This window comes from Chrysemys picta, chromosome 1 (genome assembly GCF_011386835.1).
Source record: "Chrysemys picta bellii isolate R12L10 chromosome 1, ASM1138683v2, whole genome shotgun sequence".
NCBI lineage: Eukaryota > Metazoa > Chordata > Testudines > Emydidae > Chrysemys > Chrysemys picta.
This window is the reverse complement of record NC_088791.1, coordinates 137,658,542-137,683,016: the sequence shown is the minus strand read 5'-3', so window position 1 is coordinate 137,683,016 and position 24,475 is coordinate 137,658,542. Positions and strand designations below refer to the sequence as shown.

The 24,475-nt window shown below is 48.7% G+C and overlaps 1 protein-coding gene across 5 annotated transcripts; it reads right to left on the bottom strand.

Annotated features, from left to right (window-relative positions):
• Positions 1-3,936: 3,936 nt before the first annotated feature.
• Positions 3,937-24,337, bottom strand: PHC1 (polyhomeotic homolog 1). 5 transcript variants are annotated; one of them, XM_065571724.1, is made up of 15 exons: positions 24,199-24,337; positions 18,610-18,769; positions 17,766-17,876; positions 16,323-16,400; positions 15,208-15,357; positions 14,034-14,189; positions 12,294-12,792; positions 11,128-11,894; positions 9,849-9,996; positions 9,399-9,607; positions 8,548-8,662; positions 7,819-7,927; positions 6,924-7,074; positions 6,112-6,343; positions 3,937-5,256 (listed from the first exon to the last, which is right to left on the bottom strand). In XM_065571724.1, exons 2-15 carry the CDS (start codon positions 18,721-18,723, stop codon positions 5,102-5,104), a joined length of 2,994 nt encoding a protein of 997 aa, XP_065427796.1. In that variant the 5' UTR covers positions 18,724-18,769; positions 24,199-24,337; the 3' UTR covers positions 3,937-5,101. The 5 variants fall into 5 exon arrangements, with proteins under 5 accessions (XP_065427796.1, XP_065427801.1, XP_065427811.1 ...); XM_065571729.1 differs by lacking the exon at positions 24,199-24,337 and adding an exon at positions 23,711-24,183; XM_065571739.1 differs by lacking the exon at positions 24,199-24,337 and adding an exon at positions 24,017-24,040.
• Between the last annotated feature and the right edge of the window lie 138 nt (positions 24,338-24,475).

Genomic DNA, 24,475 nt, shown 5'->3' with positions numbered 1-24,475 from the left:
AGTCTGTGTGGGAGTTTGGGGGAGGGAGGGTGTGGTGTTCGGGTTTTGGGGTCCCCCCCTTTTTCCTTGACAGGACTTTAGGTGGGAAGGCTACGACAGATACAGAAGCAGCAGTAGTAGTAACTCAAGCAATAGAAGAGACCAGGAAGATGACCGGATATGGAAGCTACGGGCTGTACATAATCCTGGAGCAAGTACCTGAAAAGAGCTTCGTTTGTATAAAGTGCCACTTAATAGAGCTGATGGAAGAGAAGATCTGAGGTTTGGAGATGCAGGTGGGAAATATGGATGAGTTTCGAAGAGGATTTGAGCAGATGATAGAGCAAAGGCAAGATGACGCTGAAGGGAAAAGTTTAGACTTGCAAATGCAAGCTGGACTGAAGAACTCTAAGGCAAGACTGCTGGGTGAGGAAAGTGGCCAGTGGAAGCATGTGACTATGGGAATCAGGCAGAAGAAAAGACCGACTTGTGAAGAAGAAATAGAGCTCAGGAAGAGATTTGCTGAGCTGGAAAATGAAGAAGGGGCACAGCAGGCTGTAACTGAAGAAGGGAGGACAAGGAAGAAGAAAAGTGGCTAGTCTTATTAGAAGGGGGGGAAGAACCAATGGAGATACCCAGAGTTCAGAGCCTCAGGAGGATGCAGGATGACTAGCAGAAGATTGCAAGGGAGAATAAAAGATGAGGACTTGCAGCCAGAAAGAACAGGACAAAGGCCAGAGAATTGCACTAACACCAGGAAAAGGCAGGTCTACATGACTGACTCCCTACTAAGAAGAACAGACAGGCCTATCACCAGAGCTGATCCAGAGAACAGAAGGGTGTGCTGTCTGCCAGGAGCTTGCAAAAGGAATTAAAACCAGTAGTAGAACGTTCTATAGCCATATAAAGAAAACAAGGAAAGAAGTGGAACCACTAAGCACTGAGGATGGGGTAGAGACTAAAGATAGTCTATGCATGGCCCAACACCTAAACAAATACTTTGCTTCAGTTTTTAATGAAGAGCTATGGGGTAGTAGCACAGTGACTAACAGGAATGAGGATATGGGGGTAGAAATTACCACATCTGAGGTGGAAGTCAAACTCAAACGGTTTAATAGGACTAAATCAGGGGGCCCAGATAATTTTTCATCCAAGAATATTAAAGGAACTGGCACATGAATTTGCAAGCCCAAGAGCAAGGATTTTTAATCTGTAAATTTAGGGGTCATACCCTATAACTGGAGAATTGTTAATATAGTTCCTATTTTTAAGAAATGGGGGGAAGTGATTGGGGAAACTACAGGCCTGTTAGTTTGACCTCAATTGTATGCAAGGTCTTGGAACAAATTCTGAGAGAGAAAGTAGCTAAGGATTTAGAGGTTAACAGTAATTGGGATAAAATACAACATGGTTTTACAACAGGTAGATCATTCCAGAGCAACCTGATCTTTAAGATAACTGATTTTTTTAGACAAAGGAAATGCAGTAGATCTAATCTACCTGGATTTCAATAAGGCATCTGATAGTTTCACATGGGGAAATTACTAAATTGGAAAAGGTGGATAAGGAACTCCTTTAAGGGGTCATACTGAAAGGTGAACTGTCAGGCTGGAGGGAAGTTATTAATGGAGTTCCTGAGGGATCAGCCTTGGGACCACTCTTATTTTTATTACTGACCTTGGCACTAAAAAATGGGGATGCGATTAAAATTTGCAGATGACACAAAATTGGGCAGTATTGCCACTATGGAGGAGGACCAGAAAATCATACCAAAAGATCTGGATGAGCTTGTAAACTGGAGTAATAGAAATGGAATTAAATTTAATAGCAGTGTCATGCATATAGGGGCTAACAAGAATTTTTGCTATAAGTTGGGGACGTATCAGTTGGAAGTGACAGAAGAGGAGAAAGACCTGGGTGTATTGGTTGATCACAGGATGACTATGAGCTGTCAATGTGATCTGGCTATGAAAAAGGCTAATGCAGTCCTAGGCTACACTAGGCAAGGTATTTCCAGTAGAAACATGGAAGTGTTTCTACCATTATACAAGGCACTGGTGAGACTTTATCTGGAATACAGTGTGCAATTCTGGTCTCCCATGTTTAAGAATGATTAATTCAAACTGGAACAGGTGCAGAGAAGGGCAACAAGGATGATCTGAGGAATGGAAAACCTACCTTTGGCTGTTTGTTTAGCCTAACCAAAAGAAGGTTGAGGGGAGATATGATTGCCCCTCTGATGCATTTATAGAGAGAAAATGCCAGGGAGGGAAAGAAATTAAGTTCAGTGCCACTGTGGACACAAAAACAAATGGATATAAACTGGCCATCAATAAGTTTAGGCTTGAAATTAGGTGAAAGAGTCTTAACAATCAGAGAAGTTCAGCCTTCCAAAGGGAACAATGAGGGCAAAAAACTTAACTAGGTTCAAGACTGAGCCTGCTAAGTATATGGAGGGGATAGTATGATGAGACTGCCTACAATGGCATGTAGTCAATCTGTGACTGCTAGCACAGATATCTCCAACAGCCAGTGATGGAACACTAGCTGGGGAAGGCTCTGAGTTACTATGGAGAATTCTCTCTCAGCTGTCTGGCTGGTGGGTCTTGCCCACCTGCTCAGGGTCTAACCGCTCACCATAGTTGTGGAATTTTCACCTCTGCAGCATGGGGCACTGGTCACTTGCAAGTTTAAATGAGGGTAAATGGTGGATTCTTTGTAACTCGTAGTCTTTAAACCATGATTTGAGGGTTTCAGTAACTCAGCCAGAGGTTCTGAGTATTACAGGAGCAGGTAGATGAGATTCTGTGGCCTGAAATGTGCAGGTCAGACTAGATGACCATGAGGGTCCCTTCTGCCCTTAAAGTTTGAGTCTGAGCAGCTTTTAACCTCTGAGTGTTCAAAATATGGAGCACGTGTTCTGCTATCGAGTATTTTAGTCAGATGGATCATAAGTAATGCTGGCTTCCTGAGGCCCGTATTCAATAAGTAAATAAAACCTACAGGAATTCCCTACCAAACTAGTGAGAATTTTAATTATAAAATTCAAACTCAGTACTTCACTGTAAGCAAGTTAAGGTTCCTGCACCGACCCTCATTTCCTGTCTTCCCAACTCTAAACACCTTCCCTCACTGCTCTGTCCTTTTCTAATGCAACTCAGATACATTCCCTCTACTAAAGTCTCACAAGTCAGTACTATATGCAAGAGCAAGACTTAGCCCTTCTACTCAACTACATTGGAGCTTCATTACTTTCAGCCAGGCCAACAGCCCTCCAGTAATCTGTGCAATTGCCTGCTAGTGATCAGAGAGAACACTCTTTAGCTACAGCCATCAGATTGGGTTTATAACCCCATCCTAGCAGACCTTACTAGCTTCATGCAAGGGGGTGGGGGGGGGGCTGAGAGGACTTTCAATATGGCCCTCCTGCAGCACCATGCCATTGCTGATCATGTATACAGAGTAGACTTACATTTCATTGGACTATTTATGCAAGTAGCTCTTATGCAGAGACAGAAGGTGGGGCTGAGAAACATGGCACAGAGCAAATCCCACTCTTGAATTTACTCACTGCTGAGCATGAGGGAGGGATTTTCCAAATGCTCCTGGGGTGAATGTTGAGTTAGGCCAGTACCAGACACTTCTGAAACTCCCATCCTACTACACTCTAGCAACCAAGTCTCACCTTTACCACTTACATTTTCTGGGAGTTTCCTTGATGTGTGTTGTTGTTTTTTTTTTTAAGCAAAAGCTTTCTTAACAGGAACTCTGCCTGATCCATTAATGGAGCCTAGAACCTCTGCAAACTTGTTTGACAGCTTCAAAGTATTGCATTTTGCCTACCAACTTTTTGTGTATAGGAGGGCAGTAAGTGTAGAATTCTAATTAAAAGGGGAGAAAAGCTTAGGCTTTGCTCACGCCTGGTTACATAGGTCATTAAGAAGCAGAATTAAGCAGTTTTTGAAGCATTCTTTTTATGAGGAAAAGAAATATTTGTTTTACAACCAAAAATAAGAGACCTGAGACAGGTGGGTACAATCCTGCCCATTGAAACTTTGTCCCGTACACTCTCCTGAGGAGAGAGAAGAGATACAAAATAATACAAACTGAAAAGATAACACTAAAATAAAAAGTCCTATAGAACGGGCTGGAGCCTTAGCACTCTTGAAAACTCCTGCTTTGGATCCATAAGCGACGTCCCAGTCTTCAGGAAAGAGAAACATCTGAGGCTGCAGGGCTCCCAAAATGAATGCTCCCCCTTGTTCTCCAAACTCCTTGGCAGAAGTGCTCTAATTAAACCCCCTTCTACTGGTCCAATGGGGGTGGATCTGGAGTGAGCGGCCACTACAACATTTACAGCCTTCAAGCTGCACCGCTAAAGGAGACAGTAAAGCAAAGCAATTGCCTTTGCCCTGGGCCTCCAGGGTTTGGTACACATGCCATGATGGCTATTAAACCCAACTCAGAACCATAGTCTATGAGGCTTTATGAAAGTGGAATGGGAGGTGGCACTTTAAGTGCTAATTCTTACCTGTCCGCCTCTCCTAACATCTGGAATTCACTAGCTTTCCTCCCCCAACAACAGAGATAAGCAAGGCAGCTCCCAGCATCAGCACTGGGCAGGTTCCACTCCATGCATCACATTCTGGTATGGTGAAAAATTCAAAAGAAATAACAGGATCTAGCAGCCCCACTGTGGCAGGAAGGGGCCAACTCAGCTTCCTTTCCCTCCCCCCAAAACAAACTCTGGTTATGACCAAGAGCCTCTGAGGTGGAAGGAGGTCCTCTTTTTCCCTTTCTAGGAGTTTCACCACCTCTGGATCTCCATGGGGGGGGTGGGGGGAGGAGAGAGGGGAGGAGTTTAAAAGAAAGAGATGCACTTGAGGAAGGGAAGAAAAGTTTCAAGGCCCCAGGTGGGAGTTTTCCTCCCCCTTGTAGCACCGTTAAGAGACCAAGACACAGGCTTCCGAGTGACAGTTTCACTCATTTAAACTTCCTTTCTTGTTCTTTTCTTTGTTATACAAGATCATAGGAAATGGTCCCATTCCCCTAGCCATGCACTCCCGAGGCAGGCTGTTCCACTGGGGTCAGGAGAAAAGGGAGACCTCTGGCGCCAAGGCCGTTAGGTCTCCTTGAGGATGTTGATCTTGGCGCAGATCTTGAGGGCAGGTCCCAGCTTGATGTTCATGGCGCTCATGAGGTGCTCCTCCTTAAGCAGCAGCAGGGCCTGGCCATCAATCTCCTGTGAGCGGAACTCCTCTGCGATCTCCTGGCAGCCTGCCAGGGGGAACCAAGAGAGAAGGCCAAGTGAGACAGGTCTCTGACCCCACACACTCCCACTCCATTAAAAATGGGCTCCTGCTTCCAGTCTCCCAAGCCAGCCTGATGAGCAAGAGGGGGGGGGGGGGGGGGGGGGAAGGATGTGTTTCTAAGAATCTGCCCCATTCATCTGCCCTGGCCCCTGCTCTCCTGGCAGGCTGGGGAGTACAAAGAGTCTGACTGCCCTACCTCAGAGTCTGATTCAATCAGAAGCCCCAGGAGTGAAGCAAGGAGAATGAGGAGATGGTTACCCAGCTCCTCACATCCCAAGCTCCGTGCTGGGCACCCTGCATCCCTGGCTGTGAGACATGCTGTTAGCTCTTTGTGCTCTATTGCAGGGGTGGCCAACCTGTGGCTCCGGAGCCACATGCGGCTCTTCAGAAGTTAATATGCGGCTCCTTGTATAGGCAGCAACTCCGGGGCTGGAGCTACAGGCGCCAACTTTCTCACTGCTCAACCCCTGGCTCTGCCACAAGCCCTGCCCCCACTCCACCCCTTCCCACACCCTCCCTTGAGCCTGCTGTGCCTCGCTCCTCCCCCACCCTTCCAGATCCTCCTGCACACCACAAAACAACTGATCAGGGGGTGTGGGGAGGGAGGGAGAGGCGCTGATTGGCGGGGTTGCTGGTGGGTGGGAGGCTCTGGGAGCGGAGTGGGGGAGCTGATGGGGGACTGCTGACGAATTACAGTGGCTCTTTGGCAATGTATATTGGTAAATTCTGGCTTCTTCCACGGCTCAGGTTGGCCACCCCTGCTCTATTGGGTCACACATGTAGGGGAGGGGATAGGACAGGGCAAAGAGCTTGGCCTCACCTTGCAGGGAGGCGATGAACTCATACACCTCCTCTACACTCCAGCGGCTGGGGTTGCTGGACAGGAAGTCTGGGTTGATGCCATGTAGGTCTGGAGTAGGTGGGGCCATGTTGGAGTTGCTCAGGTCTCGCTCTCCATGACTGGCCCTCACTGACAAGGGCCCTGGGGACGTGGGGGACAGAGCCTCATCGTAGCTAGAGTTGTCGGAGCCTCGACTGGAATCTTCCTGACCCTACAGGCACCAGGGAAGTGGGGGAGGAGAAAAAGGAAGATGATGTTAATGAGTTTCTTTTAACCAAGAGAAGCCTGGAGAAATCTGAGAAACTGGACAAAATGAGCAGCCCCAGCAAGTCTTGGTAGAAGTTTCTCTCCTGCAGTGCATTCTCCACATGCTGTGTAAGCAGGGATAACTCATCCCAATGCAGCCACCTCTGGGGTGAAATGCAACAACTGTTCAAACAGGTAGTGCCTCAAGTCACACCACTGTCATGGGAGAGAAGTACTCAAATTCTGAGGAGAGAGTGACTTAGAGAGGCAGAATGGAGTTAGGACAGAACACCCATTCTTAGCCAAAGTGCCATCGGATCTTGGCTTAAGTCCCACAAGTGGCCAGACTTTGAATTTAGTCCCAACCAAAGGAGCACATCCAGGGCCTGAGGGGCCAGCACTTCCAGCAGCAGAGACAACTATAGTACTGTGATGGGGACTGAGTATGTCCAGGGTACAAAAGACAACACCTCCAGTAAGGTAATGCTCCGTCATGCCAGGCTCGAGGTCTGGCAGGACAAGGGCAAATGGGTCTGTGAACTCACCCGATGGCGCTTGCCCTGGATCTTGGCTCGGGCGATTTCGGAACTGCTGCGCCGCGGTCCACGCCGACGCACACGGGCATAGTTAGCTTCCTGGAACTCCTTCATCTTCTTCCTCTGCAGCCGAAACTGATGGCTGCAGCTCACATTGTACCTAGACGAAGAGGAGCAGACGAGCAGTGAGGAAACAGTCCTGCTCATCTCCTACTCTCCTCCCTGGATGGGGACAGAAGGTGGCTGACTCCTCTTTGCCATCGGGTTCCGAGGCCAGTTCCCCCTCTTCCAGCCCTCCTGAAAGCAAGCAGTGCTGACCTTTGGCACAAGCAACATTTTCAGACCACAGCATCCTGCACTAACTCAGCAGCTGATGGATCAACCAGACCCCTCCCTCCAGGTGGAGAAATCAAGATGTGCTGGGTTGTGTCCTATCAGGAGGCAGCAACTCCTGGCATGATTTTCCCACATTCCCCTTCCCCAAACACACACATTCCAGATCTGGGCGTTCCGGGCCCCACAGGGCTAACACAAGCCAGCAGAGTGCTATAACAGGCCTTTGCTAACTAGCTGTGGACTTGACCATTGCTGGGGGGAAAAGGATTCTTTCAGAGTGTAGGAACAATTCCCTAACCCCATTTCCTGGGGGAGTCAAGAGCACTTTAGGTGCCACACACACCCTGATCCACCTCCCCAAAGGATTAATGGTGGACAGCTGCTCAGCCGTGACTAGTCAAATTATAGGTCCAATCCAGCAGGCTCTCCACACAGAGCTCCCAACTTGTCCAATGTATTTCTTGCATGGTGGGCCAGGAGTGAGCACTGTATGAAACTTGGGGAAAGGAACATACCCAGCTGTGGGGGAAGTGCAGTCAGAGACGAGGGGAATAAAGCCTGGTGTTACCTTTTAGCACAGGTCATGGAGCAAAACCTCTTGGAGCCCCGGAACTGATTGGCTGGGGCATATTTCCCACAGTACTCGCACTTCAGCAGGTTTGTCTTCTTGTCCAGCTCTAGAGCGAGATCCTTTGTTACAACCAAAGAAAATCACACCCACACCCACACCCCAATTACCACCAGGAATCACAGAGTCACTGAGGATTCTCAGCCATTTCTCTTGGGAGAGTCTATTGAGCTATTAGGCTGTGGAAGAGCCTCCCTGAGGGATGGGATGGAAACCCCACTGACTGAGATATTGAGGACAAGGATTGGACAAAGACACGAGCAAACAGAGAGGTTCATTCCTCTCCTAATGCCTCTTAGAGTCTCCCCTCTTGCCAAGCAGAGACAACCCTATCCTCCACACAAAGGCAGGAACCCCCTCAATTCACCCCTCCCTACTGGCTCTGCACTGCATTGGAACTTCCAGGCTTCCAACAGAGAGGATCCAGACTGCCCATGTTAGTGCTGACCAGGGATCTCTAGTTAGTGTGCAAGGACTCTTCTCTCCCTCCCTCAAAACCCAAGAAATGAAGACCCTAGATCCCTGAGTTTGAGCATCATGCTCCTAGCCCCTCGAGAAAGGAGAGAGCAGCACCCACCACCAACTGTGAAGTAGGGGAAGAGGAAACAAGAGAAGGCCGAAAAGCTAATTTTCCCAACACAAGCTAGGCTCCCCGGAGCTGGGACTCACCCAGGGTTGCGCTATCCCCTCCTGGGGAGTTGCTGGACTGGTTCTCACTCTGCCCGGAGGGAGCCCCTCCCTGGAGCGGCTTCTCAGACTCTTTCAGCAGCTGAGAGCAGCCAACCTGCAAAGGGGGGAGAAGGGAACTGACAGTCAGGGAGTGAGCCTCCTCGCCCCCAGCAGGGATCCCAGCCCCAATCCTTCTCAGAGCTCACTGAGAAGGGGAGACCTTGAACCACACAGTGGTCATTCCTTCCTGACCTATCCAGCTGATGCCCAGTGCTTGCTCAGAAGCCAATTATACTGATTATTTGTATCCTGGAAGCATCACTGTAGATGCTCTTCTTGATCTTTAATCTTGCTAAGCCACTCGCCTTGAATATCCTGACCTCTCGAGGTCCTTTCCAGTCCTATGATTCTATGATCCTGCAGCAGCGAGTTCCAAAGGGCAGTGACACAGCACATGAAGCAGTATTTCCCCTTATCTGGTTTAAATTTACAGCACTTTACTAGAAGCAGTGCCCCCTTTTCCCTGTATTATGAGTCAGCATGAAGAGAAGAACCCTCTGACATTTCTTGCCCCATTCGTTGTGTCAAAGACCTTTGGAGAAATCAACCAGCCCAACTTTGCCTTCCATCCTCCCACCTATCCACTCGCCTTTAATCCCTCTACTGCCTTCCCTGGTAATTACAGCACAGATCCCTCCCTTCCCCTCTTCTGTCACTGCACCTGGGGGGCAGGGGAGAGGAGGGTGGGAAAAGAAACTACTTCTCCAGTGATGGAAGAATACCAGCCCGGCAGAAAGCAGCTTCTCCCCAGGGCGGCTCTGACTCCTTCCCCTCTGGACCCCAGCTCTTACCGGGAATGGCTCTGCCCCTTCCTGGATGACAAAGCCCTCAATGATGTGCGTGAGGATCTGGGGCTTGACGATGGCCTGTGGGGGTTTGGAGTCTCCAGTCTGTCGCGACACCATTGCCAGGGTAGGGGCAGGGGAAGATGTGGTGGTGATGGAAGCTGCTTCACTTGTGGGGGCATTTGGAGTTGTGCTGGGGACAGGCTCAGATTTCTCTGGAAGAATAAAAGCACATAAGGAAGATAGGACTCACCACAACAGATCAGACCACTGGCCCATCTAGTCCATCCTGCCAGCTATACTATACCAGTCCACACCTTTGGCCCATCCAGTCCACCATCCCACTTCACATCACTGGCCCATCTAGCCTGGTCTCCTGTCCATCACCGTGTCCCTCTGCTTTACCACATCAGGCCACAGACTGAGAGCAATCAGAGCCCTTCTCTACCCACTCACCTCCAAAGCCACTCTTCTCCTCCATGGTTTTGGGGCTCTCTGCCACAGGAGACGACTTGGCAGGCAGGAGTGTAGTGGCACTGGACGACTCCTCCTTCTCCTCCTCTGATTCTGCTTTGCGCTTCACTGCCAAGGTCTGGGGCTTGCCCTGTGCAAGAGAAACAGGAACGTGTAAGGGGAGAGATGGAACCCAAAGTGCAGGGAAAAGCAGAACACATACCAAAGGTCAGAAGGGAAATAGCCAGCACCTCCTCAACCCTCCAGCTCCAGCCTGGTTCCTTCCCATGGTCAACCCCTCATACTCCCCACCACCACGGATCTAGGCTGCCATGCATTCCTATTAGGGAATAATAATGTCACAACACTGACATCTCCATTGCCACCATCACCATCTTGGTGCTCTACATCTCTCCCTCCTATGTCAACCACACTGATTTAGCAGCACCATGACACAGGGACTCACCATGTCCCAGTTTGTGGTGATGGACCCTGTGAGAAGGAGGTGGAATGGCAGCCATCTGCCAGTTTCCAGATAGGTTGGTCAATGGCCAGAGTCTGCTCCCAGGGATTGATATGGTGGTGAGGACTGTCTTGGATGGGAACAGAGGGCTGCAGAATCTGGAAGCTATCACAGAAGCTCACTGTCTTGACAGCAGAATTTAGAAACAACGGGGTCCAATTCCACCTTTAGCTACCCTAGTGAAACCCACAGAAAATCAACAGGGCTGCAGTAGGGCGCACAGCAAGGTCCCCAAACGAAGTCCTTGTGAACACTGACAGGGACCCATGCAGCCTTATGAAGATAGTGAAAGCTACCCCCACTGCTTTCTTTGAGGGGCCACTGGAAAATGGGAAGTCCTCTGTCACCAGGGGATCCTCAAAGGCCTACAGCTGGCCTGATCTCAGAGGCTGTTACAACACACCAAAGGGTCTCTGACCTGGAGAAGTCCACATCTAGTGGGAAGAGGAAAGCTCAGTCTGTGTGGCCCATTCTGCCCCTGGTCTCTCTGCCAAGACTGACAACAAGGAGGCCAGTTAATGCTATCTGCCCCGTTTTGGGGAGGACTAAGTTCCAACTCATTTCATGAAGGCCACTGAATGGCCATATCCGAGAGAGAATGACCTTTTGTCACTAACTCCTTGGCTGGATTAGAGGGGAAAGGCTTCATATCCCATTCACCATCTCATCTCACTGGCATGGAGCTGGATTGAAACTGGTGCCCTAGAAGTGAATGTAAAGAACCCCCATCCTAGTCCCCTTCCCACTGGCATCACTTACGGGTAATTGGACAGGCTGCATGTAGAATGCTGCTGGCACCTGAGCCATGACTGGGGACGAGGCCGTGCTCTTCACCACATGGGCCGTGCCTTGAACTTGTGCCAAGTTGACTCCAGTAGTGAGTGGAGGAGATTCCTGGGGGGGAGCTGTGGCAGAAGGAGCTTGGGATGATGGGGAAGTTGCGTGGGCTTGGGCGACGGGCTGGACCACTGCCGGCATGCCCCGGGGGGCCGACGCTGTAGGGGTAATCTGAGCCAAGCCCAGTGCCTGGGCTTGGGCTGAGCCCTGCTGCCGGCTCCCCACCACCTGCACTGGGATGTGTGGTGGGGGCTGCTGGGCTGCTGACACTTTGGCAGCTCCAAGCTGCGGTGGTTTGATGGGGGCTGAAGGTGGCTTGGACTGAATAGGAACAGGTGACTTGGTGGCTGTCTGGCAGGGGCTGTCTGGCTGAAGCTGTATGGGCTGAGGCTGTGACTGCAGCATGGGTTGGACCACAAGGGTCTGAGCCTGCTGCTGATTTTGTGGAGGCGAAGGCTGCTGCTGGGGAGGCGGAGCTTGCTGCTGCTGCTGGGTCAGAGGTGAAGCTTGCTGTTGCTGTTGCTGGGCCAGCTGGAGGTGGGTGGCGGTGTGTAGGAGCTGGGACTGGCGGTGCTGGAACTGCTGCTGGTGATGAATGGCAATCTGCTGCTGGATCACCACCTGCTTCTGCAGGTGAATCTGCTGCTGCTGCTGGATCAGTGAGTGGGGCTGGATCTGTGTGTATGTGGCTAGAGACAAAAGAAGGGGAGAAGAAAAGGTGAGTGCACAGCATTAACAACAAGGGAGCAGCAGGAGATGAAGGTAGTGGGAAATGTGGGATACAGACCCTTTCACCTCTAGGGCACTGGTTCCAACCCAGCTCTCTACAACCACCACAACTAGCCCCACTTCTGGTAGTTTCAGCAGAGAAGCCAAGGACTAAAGAGGCTGAGACAGACTTCCCCTCTCGGTCCTGCTGTGGAGGGACCCCCTTGGAGGGAGCATTCTGGAAGGGAGGTATGTGTGGGAAGCTCTCACTGCTGGGCCTTCAGGGGTCAGTCCTTGTGACAGAGCTGAGTTAGGGAGCTAAACAGCAACAGCAAGGGGAAAACGGAGGAAGCAGAGGTAAAGGCTGGATCATCACTTACCTGAACTGATCAAGGTCTGGCTGGGCGCTGGCGTAGCTGTCCTGGTCAGGTTCATGCCAACGGTTTGCTGCCCACCGTCTGCTTCAGCCTTCTTTGTTGCCGCTGCATTCTCTGTCTCTGTCTGGCTCCCCTGGCTTACTGTCACTGCCTGGGCAGCTGCTACTGGTAATGGCTGCACCACCCCAGTGCCTTTCCTCTGGCAGCTGCCCCCAGGGCCAGAAGAGGCTGCCTGGCCCACCCCTGTGGTGGCCTGGCTCCCACCACCTGCCACCACACCCCCAGAGACACCATTACTGCCTGTTGCCCCTTGGCTCAGATTCAGGGACTGGCCTGTGTTGCCAGAAGAGGCCTGAGCCACTGCCAAGGTCTGGCTGGCATTTGTGGCCTGTGGTAGGCCTGAAGTCTGGGAGTTTCCTGGAAGGGCTGCTTTCTGAGCAGAGCTCTGGAGCTGGGCATTAGCGACTGAGGTCTGCTGGCTCCTCACAGCCAAGTTCTGCACCTAGAAACACACACATACAAGACAACCCATTTGTTTAGATTACAATGATGCACATGTATTGCCCTGTAGTTTGACAGAGAGAGGCAGGGAGCCTGGGTAAACGGTCCAGTCTGGTTCCACTGGCGAAGTCGGTCAGTCAGTCCGTAGGCTCTAGCCTCTTGCGCTGGGATTTGTCTCATACTCCAGAGCAATACTGAAGGTTCTGCACTATTAGAGGGGTCATCTCTTCGCAGGTGACATTAACCCGAATTCCCTTCTGCCCCAGCTCTGGAGGAAGTTAAAGATTTCATGGCACTTTCTGAACAGAACTTGAAAATAGCACCATTCTCTCAGAATAGCAGGTTCTAGCAGCACAGACTGCATGAGCGGCATGGGACGGCCCCGAGCTGTTGGGATCCACATCAGCATTGTCTATAGCACCTTGGGATCCCCTTTCCAGCTCAGTAAATCTTTTTATTTTTGGGCTGCCTATCTCCTTTCCCTGGGCACTCCACCCAGAAGGCCCAAATCTCCTCTCATTGCTTGCAGCCCACTCTGAGCTCTCCAGTTCTCTTTGCACTTTGGTGCTGCCATCCTTTGTGCTCACTCCCCCACCAATTGCAATGTTATCTGCAAGTGTGATTGTGGTTGGCTTTAACCAAAGAAACAGCAGACAAGACAGATGTGAAGCAGCTGCAGTGGGGCAGGAGCTCAGGTGATCAGAAAAAGCCTCTGGAAATACCAAGAATGGTAGGCATGGGGCAAGACAACTGACGGGGAGCATCCGTGCTCCTTGACCTGAAGGAAACCTTTTAAGGGCAAGCCCAGTCAATCCTTGGCCTCTTTACAATGGGCAGTGAACAGGACCAATCAGTACTAATACTGGCAAAGGCTCTTTCTTGTGGAGCACCTGCCTCACTAGGAACCGGACTATGAACCCACCAATTTGTTTCACTCCAGGTAACCAAACAAACAATCATGAAGATGGAAATGACCCAACTAGTGGGTCACCCAGAAGACTAGGCAGGAAATGAATCTGGTCTCTGGAAGTGAAAAGTCAGCACAATAACATGCAGAAGAGAGAATGGAACCTGCAGCCCCCACTGTCCACAGTGGGCCCAAGGATACAGAAAGGCAGGCAGAGCAGAGTTAGCCTTCTACAAAGGGAGAGCTTTAACTGGAGACAGAGATCCGGAGTGGGATGAGTGTGCATGTGTGGGAAGGGTTGGGAGTGCGAACCCCAGGAGGGGGGCATCACTGACCTGGTCTGTGTCTGTGTGGACCCCGGGAGACTGAGCGGGTGGCACCTCCTGCTGGACAGCGGCCACGGCCCCGTTAGGCATCAGGATGAGCTGGGAAGTAAGAGGCACATTGCGGCCCAAGGTCCGGTTCACCTGCAACAGGTTCCCCAGCTGCGGCTGTGGGGGTGGGTTGGGTGATGTGGAGGAGGAAGGAGTGGAGGGGGAGAGAGAGAAAGAAAGAAAGCGAACCACAAGCAAACAGATTACAAAGCAACACTGGGCTGGGGTGTCACACACTGCAAAATCACCCACCCTCCCTTGGGACCTGGAAACCAGAAACTGCTTCCTTCTGGAGCTCTCTTCCATCACACGCACGGCTGGACTGATTACCAAATAGCTGTCCAGGATTGGCTAAGAGACCAGAATTTCATTTTCACATGTATGTCTAGGACTGATTGAGGCAGGTATCTATTTGAGATGTACATCCAAGACCAGGAGTGGTTGAAAAGAAGGGAATTATAACCCGAGTCCAACACTGGTTGAGAGGAGGGAGAATTATTTTTCAGATATAACTGAACCCCAGAGTTTCTAAGAAGGGGGTTTAATTTTTGATGTATAGCCTCACTCAGGACTGATTTAGAGGACATTTTTTCAGACCCGTCTCTGCATCCAGAATGGAAAGAGAGGCAGATATTAATTCTGAATTATGAACCTGAGCCGGGCAGAGATTAATTTGTCAAATATTTGTTGCAGAATTGGTAGAGAGGAAGAAATGTATTTTTATGATCTATATATCTGAACCTGGGATTTGCTGAGAGGAGGGGATTTATGTTTCACATATGTACCCTATTCTAATGAGAAGTGCCATGGGATCTTCAACATCCATGCAAAGCACAGACAGCCTGGTTCCTAAAGGTTTCATCCACCTGCTCTCCCTACACAGCAGAGCATACTGAACTCAGTACATCTGCCTTGGAACGCTGAGCCAACTCTGCTCAGAATCAAACCAGTGGTGGTTCCAGAAACTAGGGCCTTTCAACCTGAAGCTTAAAATATATCAAACCCATTCCCTGTCCTGCTATATCAGAGCCTGAGACTGGGTCCAGAGTCAGGGATTTATTCTGGTGGCCATATGACAGAGCACTGTACTGAGCAAAAGGCAGGTGGGGGCATGTTGTGTGCACATGTCTCTTACCCGGAGATACATCTGGGCCTGTGATTGATTGAGAGGCGGCGAGGTGGTGTTCCCCAGGAGCACAGACTGTGTAAGCGTGGTGGCGCTGGGAGAGCTCACACTCTGTGAGCGGCTGATTAGCTGAGCGGCCGATGTAGTGGCCAGATTGATCTTAAAACAGAGAAAAGCCCCAAATCACACAGGAAGAGATGGGGATAAAAGAGATGAGGCCGGCCCCCTCCCCTCCCCTCCCCTCCCCTCCCCTCCCCTCCCCACACACACACACACACACACACACGATAGGAACTGACATTTTAAGGCCCAGCCTTTCCCTGTTTCCAAAAACCAGAACTAGACAGATCAGGGAGATGATGACAGAGATTGACTTTTGGCACCATTCTCCCCTCCCTTTCCGGCAGCAGTATCTCAGGTGGGGGAAGCAATTGTTTCTGGACCCCATCGCAGCATAGCCTCAGCAGCTCACGGTAGGAGCCCTTGTTCCAAGAGGCTCTGGAATCCTAAGCCAGCCACAGCGTTGACACTAACCCACTTACACACCGCACATCATCCAGTTACCATCAAACTTTCACAATGATGGACACAAACACTGCTACTAATAGGATCTAAAGCCTAATGAAGGAATGGGGGCCTTTCTCTGCCAGCCTCTGACTAATTTCCCCAAGCCTTCTGCTGGCCCCCCCATTTCTCTCTCTCCCCCTCCAATTAACCCTGATTCTTCAATCCCACTCAAGTTTCTGACCTCCTCCCAAACAGCACTCTACCTCTCCCCTACTCCCCAATAGGACATTCATCCACCTGCCTGCTGCTCATCGCTCTTCTTCTTCTCTCCACCCATGAGGCATGATCCCTTCCTCACCCCAACAGACTTTATCCCCATTCTCCCCATCACAAGAGATCAGTTTTTTCCTTTCCAGCTGTGGATACCTACACTACCAAGGAGCCTACCCCTGTCCCAATTCTCTAACCCCCACATGATGAGCACCCCAAACGCTTACTGCTGACAGTTTCCTGCCGTAACCTGTGGCTTCCTGGCATCCCCAGTGGCTGTGTGCTGCTGGCTGCCTGAGTTCTGAAAGGAAGAGGGGATGCATGTAGGGAAGAGGGGAGTTACTTACTGAGGCCTGGGTGGTGGTGGTCTGTTGGGGGGTGCTGGTGTTGGGGGAACTTGCCTGCCTGCTGGCTGCAATTGTAGCCTGTAAGAAAGGGATAGAGGGAGAGAATGCATGACTGGAATGAACCTTTTAATCCAATTCTAACATGTAGCCAAAAAAGAATCCCCAGTCCCAACACTTACAATCTAAGAATCAGCAGATTCTTCCCTTCTGTACTATGACAACTCCTTCCCCAACCCCAGAGAGCTGGAGCACCACATACCACACACTGCGACCCAAACTCTGCCCCCTCAACCCACTCTTCTGACCACACCCCCTTATTCTCCCGACCAGTATAAACTGTGGATGTTTGGTGTCGTAAATCAGTATGTTGCGGGTGGGGAGGCTGGCTTCTATGGAGGGTAGAGTTCAGATTGTGGTGTGTGGGTTCTGTGGTATACGGCAATTGTGATGCTGGTAAATTGTGTGTCTGGGGATGGAGGAAAAGAGGGAATGTACTGTTAGGTGACTGCACTTCTCATTTCTTTACCTTTGTGGTTTGGGGTTGAATGTGTTTTGTGGACAGCAACCTTAACTGTTGCACAACTAAGATTTGTGTGTATCCACTTCCTAGGTACTCCTCCCCACTACGTCAAGGGGAGGAAGCAGGGATTCCTGTAGGTGTGCCACAGCTGAGGAAGAATTTATCTGCCAGTAAGTGCAACAGTCTGTCAGCCACCACACACAAAATCATTTGCAACATAAGATCAATCTGACAGAAAGATGTAGCTACCAATGGAGAACATTGTGTGTCTGAAAACAAAACAAATAAGCCTCCATTAAAAAAAGAATTTATTCTCTGTTGCACCAGATCTTCTCAAGATATATCTCACTACTCACCTGTGTGTAGACAGATAGTGGTTTTTAAAAGGTATCAGTCAACAGAAAAGTTGGATTGTTATGGACTAATTTTAGTCGGAGACAGATCACTAGCACTTCCTATTAACAATGTTTGAAAAGAAACCAAGCAAAAATTACAGAGAAAATACAAGAGGGCAGAAAACCTGACTCTGAAATTTCACATTGGAAGGGCTACCTATATGCTCAGAAAAAAACAGCAAGTCTCTGCCCATTCTGAGCCCATTTCAGAATGTACCTGCATCCATTGTCTCCATAATAATCTATTTCTTATTTAAAGGGGGTGAGGGGCTGGTGAGGTGACTCCCAGCAATGTGTTCCCAATGGAGACCTGGAGGACCTATCCAAGCTCTCTTCTTTACTTGAAAGTTAATTCCATCTCTCCCCAAAGCCCCCAGTTTATAAGTATTTGTATTACTGTAATGCCTAGATGCTGTATTCCCAGCATGCCAGGTGTTGTACAAACAGAACAAAAAGACAGCCCCGGCTCCCAAAGGTTTACTATCTAAGTATCAGCAGATTCCTTCCTTCTATCCCATGACAACTCACCTGCTGGACAGCTGCCAGACTGTGCAGCTGGGCACTGTTGAGCTGCTGCTGGAGCATGAACTGATGGAAGTACTGGGCTGCATTGGGCTGTCTCTGCAGTGCCTGAAGGGCCTGGCGAAAGAGAAGAAAATAAGTCTGAAAAAAACAGACACCACCACACACAATGTGCCCATGGGGTGCAGTCAGAGAGAGACATAAGGATCTAAGGAATGCCAAAAGGGACAAAAGATCATCCAAAGATCCCAGGATGTAGTGGGGCCATCAGCCACAGGATCTGTTCTGTGAGCAGGATGCAGGACACCAGAGTAGGTGGATCAGTAGCCTGAGCTGGTACAGCCAAAAGGGGTTACATGATTCAGTGGACTACAGATGTACTCCAGTTCCTGGAGTTTATTAGGTGTAGTATATGAAGTTGGAAGTTTGTGTGCTAGACTAGGTGGACTAGTGCTCTGACCCAGGGCTGGCAGAATACCAGACACGAAAGACCAATAGATGTTCTAGTGCAGCCAAAGGAGCTGGGACACTGAACTGAATGAACCAATGGCCGGCTCTGAGATTAGAGCTGTGCAATAATGTGATTCAATAGAATAAGAGGCTGCACGCTGTACTAAAAATGAAACAATGGCTGTTCCAGTAAAAGTGGAAGCAGGATACTGGACTACATGGACTAAATGTCTGGCCAGGCTTGGCCACCCTTATCTGTCTAAGTCTGAAACACGCCAACCCTCTGATCACACTCCCAGCCAGGTGAATGGGCATACAAAGAAAGTTAGGGATGTAGAAGACCCTTCTCCCTGCACCCTCTTGTTCATCCATCCAACCCAGAACACAGTTAGCTCCTCACCTGCACTGCCTGTCGCTCATACAGAGACATCTGAGATATCTGAGGGCGAGTGCTTCCTCCAGAGCCTGAACTCCCATTGGTGGAGTTGGAGTTCTGCTCGCTTTCAGTCTCCATGGTGACAGGTCCCAGGGATTTCAAACAGTGGAGACTGATTCAAGACCTAAATCGAGAGAATTAGAAACCAAGTCACATTAATGAAAGAACCAAACTAGTATTTCATTGCATCACAGATAGCTTTTTAACTTGAATATGCCAGTCTTGAGTTCCCCACACAGCTCTGCCAGTGCCCCTCAATCCTGTCCTTCAGCCCCCTGCTATTCCAGTGCTGGGACCCCCCATAGCTCTGCTGATGCCCCTCAATCCTGCCCTGCAGCACTGAGAGAAAGGAGTCTCAATTCACCCAGAGGTTAGGCCCACAGTTCCGTTTTAAACACAACTGTCATTTATTATCATAATTAGTTTAAGTGAAATGAACAAATTTCCACAATTTATGGCCATGCTGCTGCTGTAATAGGTAGTTACACAGCAAGCTCTGAACTCCGACAAAGGCAGGAAAATACCAGTTGTATATTATTCAAACAGTTATTCAATTACCTGACCCCCTCATCTCCATTCAAACATCAGTGAACTGAGGAAAAGAATACTGTGCTCCTAGTCACCTGTCTTCCCTTCCCAGCTGATTCTTCTTTCCAGTTCTATTATCCCGCTGCAAAACACCCAAATACAACCCCTCCCTTCTTGACTTGGTCCTCCACTCAGGTTGGCTCTTCCCTCCTGCTCACAGACATGCACTTCTGGCTGGGCTGTAACCCCTGAGGGTTTCTGACTTAACTGTTAGATTGGGACTTGCCAGTGGGGTTGAAAAGTTGTGTGGAGAATGCACAGCCGGGAGAATCGGGTCAGGAATATGGAATGGTAAGGGATTACCAGCAGGAAGTTAAATGGGGTCACATGGAGAAGGCATATCAGAGGGATCAGGAAAGGTTTCTAAGGGTGGTCTTGTGAGGGTCAGAGAGATTTTCCAAAAGCAGAAAGATAGGTCATGTTAATATGGGGGACGGGAAGAATTGAAGAGGGTTTCCATCAACAGGGAGGCAGATGAAATGGAAAGCCCTCAGCCAGGGGATTAGGAAGGGTTTCTGACAAAAGGGGAAGACGTGCCTGAGTGATCATGCAGGGCTTCTAGGAGCAGGAGATATGGGTTGACTGGGTAATGGGACCAGATTTTGTGATGGGGGCTCTGCATGTCTGAAGGAAACCAGAAAGGCGGAGGAATTATGCCAGTCCTGAACCATCTCCCCACACCTTCCTAGTCTGTGGTCTACTGCCCCTACCCAATCCAAAATGTATAATCACAGGGTATTACCTATCACAATACATGCAGCAGTCACTTAAGATCCATCCAGGGAGGATACAAAAATTGATGATTTTTAAACATTTTAAGTAAATATATTTTCTTTAAAAAAATTAACCTATTTAAAATTAAATCTGAAATTATGACAATTTATGTTAAGGCCTAAACATACTACAATAAATTAATATCATTTTTAATTTATTTAAATTGTAAGTAGTTCACATTTGCTGATGAAGTTTTAAAGAAGTCCAACCACTATAACTGGTGGAAGTCACTGGCTAAACACCTGGAACAAGAGTTTGTTGAACTGTAAACCAGATTTTGACAGCAGTAGCCTTTTCTACAGGTACAGAGAGAGTATTTCCTTCCTTTCAGTTTATTCATGAGAACATAAGAATGGCCATACTGGATCAGACCGATGGTCCATTCAAACCAATAGCCTGTTTTCTGATAGTGATCAGTGACTCATGCTTCAAGTCAGTGAACAGAACAGGGCAATTTATCAAATGATCCATCCCATTGGCCAGTCCCGGCTAATAAACATTGATGGACCTATCCTGAACTTATCTAATTCTTTTTTGAACCCAGTTATACTTTTGATTCAACTAGTTCAGTTCAATGACTAGTTCACTGAAAGTTAAGAAACTGATTAGGAGTTGAAAAAGCAGAAGAGCTTGGTTTTCCTCTTCCAATTTATAAATAAAATATGAATATGAATTTAAACTTGTGAGAGAATGAGATCTGCTAGTTGTAAAATCTTGGAGAATATGCTGACCAGAAACAATCAGTTCAGTTCACTAACTACCAACTTATTTCTTTGATTTATCATAGCACCTATAAGCTTTAGTCGTGGTCAGGATAGAGTACTTCTTTTATTTAATAATGAGTTTTTAATGAAAATACATTTTGATTAACTTTTGTTTTTATGAAAGGTTTCAGAGTAGCAGCCGTGTTAGTCTGTATCCGCAAAAAGAAGAACAGGAGGACTTGTGGCACCTTAGAGACTAACAAATTTATTAGAGCATAAGCTTTCGTGGACTATAGCCCACTTCTTCGGATGCATATAGAATGGAACATATATTGAGGAGATATATATACACACATACAGAGAGCATAAACAGGTGGGAGTTGTCTTACCACCTCTGAGAGGCCAATTAATTAAGAGAAAAAAACTTTTGAAGTGATAATCAAGCTAGCCCAGCACAGACAGACAGTTAGATAACAAGTGTGAGAATACTTACAAGGGGAGATAGATTTCAATGTTTGTAATGGCCCAACCATTCCCAGTCCTTATTTAAACCGGAGTTGATTGTGTCTAGTTTGCATATCAATTCTAGCTCAGCAGTTTCTCGTTGGAGTCTGTTTTTGAAGTTTTTCTGTTGTAATATAGCCACCCGCAGGTCTGTCACTGAATGACCAGACAGGTTAAAGTGTTCTCCCACTGGTTTTTGAGTATTTTGATTCCTGATGTCAGATTTGTGTCCATTAATTCTTTTGCGTAGAGACTGTCCGGTTTGGCCAATGTACATGGCAGAGGGGCATTGCTGGCACATGATGGCATATATCACATTAGTAGATGTGCAGTGATGTATTTAGTCGCCTAGACCAGTGGTTCATATATTGTGACCTGTGCAGCTCTTTCTGAAGAACTGCAGCATTCTAGTGACTGAAACACATATGACAATCAGATAGTAGGGGATAGAGACAGAGATGAGGGAGCTCCATAAAAGTCTCTCTCTCCAGCCAACGTTGTATGCAGTGTTGTTGTGGCCCTGTTGGTCCCAGGATATTAGAGAGACAAGGTGGGTGAGGGAACATCTTTTAATGGACCAACTTCTGCTTGCTCATTACATCAGGGAAGAAATATTTTTGGTTAAGGGTACGAGGCCATGTAGGCAAATCATCACTTTTGAAAAGTGCCAGGAAGACTTTAACATCTATGCAGCACACACAGGGCCTCACCAATCAAATCCTGTTGAGAGCACAAAACTGAGGAGCCAAGGATCACTGTGCAGTGGGTCTGAGAGGCAGATAACATGTGAGCACAGAGAACTGTTAGCATACAGGGGAGGGTTTACTGTATAACAAAACCTGTAGTTTTACTTCACTGCTTGCATATTGTAGGAATAATTCCGCATGGACAGAGTGGGAAAATGCACATAATATAGTCTAATAGATCATTTGCATCTCTGAATTCTATAGGCCAAACCCTTCAGTTCTTACTCAGCCATTGACTTGCTTATACTAGGTCTGAATTTATCCTATAGGGCCCAACCCTGCTCCCACTGAAGTCAACAGGAGTTTTGCTATACAATATATGTTTGACACAAATCTGTGATCATCTAGGATGTCATGGTGTCACTATGTTGCGCATCATAGCAACAGCAGGGATAGAACTGCTCTAAAAGCACGGGACCATGTCAACTAAAGGAGAATCTTCATTAATTGTTAGTCATCTGAGGTCTCTGGCAAACCATTAAATAGTTCTGATTCTTCCTGTGCACTCCCATGCCCATGCAGAGAGAACAATCCAATACAACCCCAGTGCAGAGAAAGATGCAGTTAAAGTGAGGGGAAATTAACTGCAGTATGCTGGAGGCAGAGAGTGGGGAAGAAAAATAAGGTTACACAAATATTTAAAAGAAAACTTACACTAGAATCTGGTGCTACCTAAGAGCAGGAGAGCAAAGCTAAAACATTAGAGTGTGATCAGAGTCAATGGACAGCAACAGGTAAAGATCAGACTTGGCCCATGGCAGACAAGAGGCTGCCAGAAGCAGTCTCTACTGGAAATTTTAACTGTTGGGTTAAAAAAAAAAAAAAATCAACAGCCCATATCCTGTAGATCATCACATGCACAACTCCTATTGACTTCAAAGCATTATATATATATATATATATATATATATATATATATATTTCATGTAAAGAAATTAGTATTCAAATATATATATATTTGAATACTAATTTCTTTACATGCCACACTAACACCTGAGTTAATTAAAATGTTATCCGTTTTGAAGAGCTCGTTTACTTGTCACCTTTACAGTTTAGTTACTTTTTTTTCCCTCTGCCAGAGAATTTCAATGTACTGTTTTATTTGGGCATAACCTTTCGTGGGCTAAAACCCACTTCATCAGATGTATGGAGCAGAAATTACAGAGGCAGGTAGAAATACATAGCACATGAGAAGATGGGAGTTGCCTTACCAAGTCAGCACCGACTCCCCACTTGGTAAGGCAACTCCCATCTTTTCATGTGCTGTGTATTTCTACCTGCCCCTGTAATTTCTGCTCCATGCATCTGATGAAGTGGGTTTTAGCCCACGAAAGCTTATGCCTAAATAAATTTGTTAGTCTCTAAGGTGCCACAAGGACTCCTCATTGTTTTTGCTGATACAGACTAACATGGCTACCACTCTGAAACCAATGTACTATTTATTTATTTATTGAACTTACAGAAAACTTTAACTTCAGTCAAAGTAGGGCCCAATCCTGCAGTTAATTACACACAGAATCATAGAAATGAAGGGTTGGAAGGGAACGTGAGAGGTCATCTAGTTTGGCCCCTGCACTGGGGCAAGACCAAGTAAACCTAGACCATTCCTGAGAGGTGTTTGTCCAACCTGTTCTTACAAACCTCCAATGATGGAGATGCCACCACTGCCCCTGGTAACCTGTTCCAGAGCTTACCTGTATGTCTGTAACCATATGTGCAGGGAACACTCACATGAGTAAAGTTACCCACCTGTGTGTTTGCAGGATTGATCCTGCAACTATATCTGGGATCCAATTAACCCCCAGCACAGCCCCAATGACTTCAGCGGGGCGCTGCATGGGGGCAAGGGCCAAACTGCTTCCATCTGATTTAAAATAAGCGAGGGGGCGATTTCTGGCCGTCCTGGAGGGCTGGGGTTTAACCCTTGTTTTTAACGCAAATCAACGCTGGACATGAAACAACCGGGCCGCGCAGAGGGGCCCTTCCCAGGCAAGGGCGGAGAGTGGAAACAGCGGGGCGCCTAAGCCCCCGCGGGGCGGGGGAAGAGAGACAAACCGGCGCTCGGGAGGCAAATCGCCGCCTCTCCCGGAGTCTGTCGGGGCCACGGGTCCCGGAGGAGTCGGGGGCGGGCGGGCGGTTCCCCGGGCGGCGGCGGGGGCCGGAGACACAAAGGGGAGGGGGCGGGCGCGCGGAGCCGCGGACGGCCCGGCCCGGCAGGCACCGCGGGGGGCTGTTACCTCTGATCCCCGCCCAGCGGCCCGCTCCGCGCGGCGCAGCGCTCCTCATGGGGCAGCAGCAGAGCCCCGCGCGCCGCCCCCCGGGGAAGGCTCCCAGCGGCCGGTCTGCCGGGCGGGTGCCGCAGCTCCGGCCCGGGCGGCCCCGCCACCGCCGCGTCCTGCGTTTGGGGGTTTTCCCTTTTTTTATTTTTTTTTATTTTTTTATTTATTTCTTTTGCCTCCGGGGCTGCCTCTGCCTCCCGCCGTCACTTCCTGCCACAAGGGGGCGCTTCCGGGT

Excerpts from the sequence above, each read along its gene's own strand:
- PHC1 (XM_065571724.1), bottom strand. The coding sequence starts at position 18,723 with ATGGAGACTGAAAGCGAGCAGAACTCCAACTCCACCAATGGGAGTTCA. Across the intron at positions 17,877-18,609 it reads ATGAGCGACAGGCAGTGCAG|GCCCTTCAGGCACTGCAGAG; the intron begins GTGAGGAGCTAA and ends CTCTTTCGCCAG. Across the intron at positions 14,190-15,207 it reads AGGCCCAGATGTATCTCCGG|CCGCAGCTGGGGAACCTGTT; the intron begins GTAAGAGACATG and ends CCACCCCCACAG.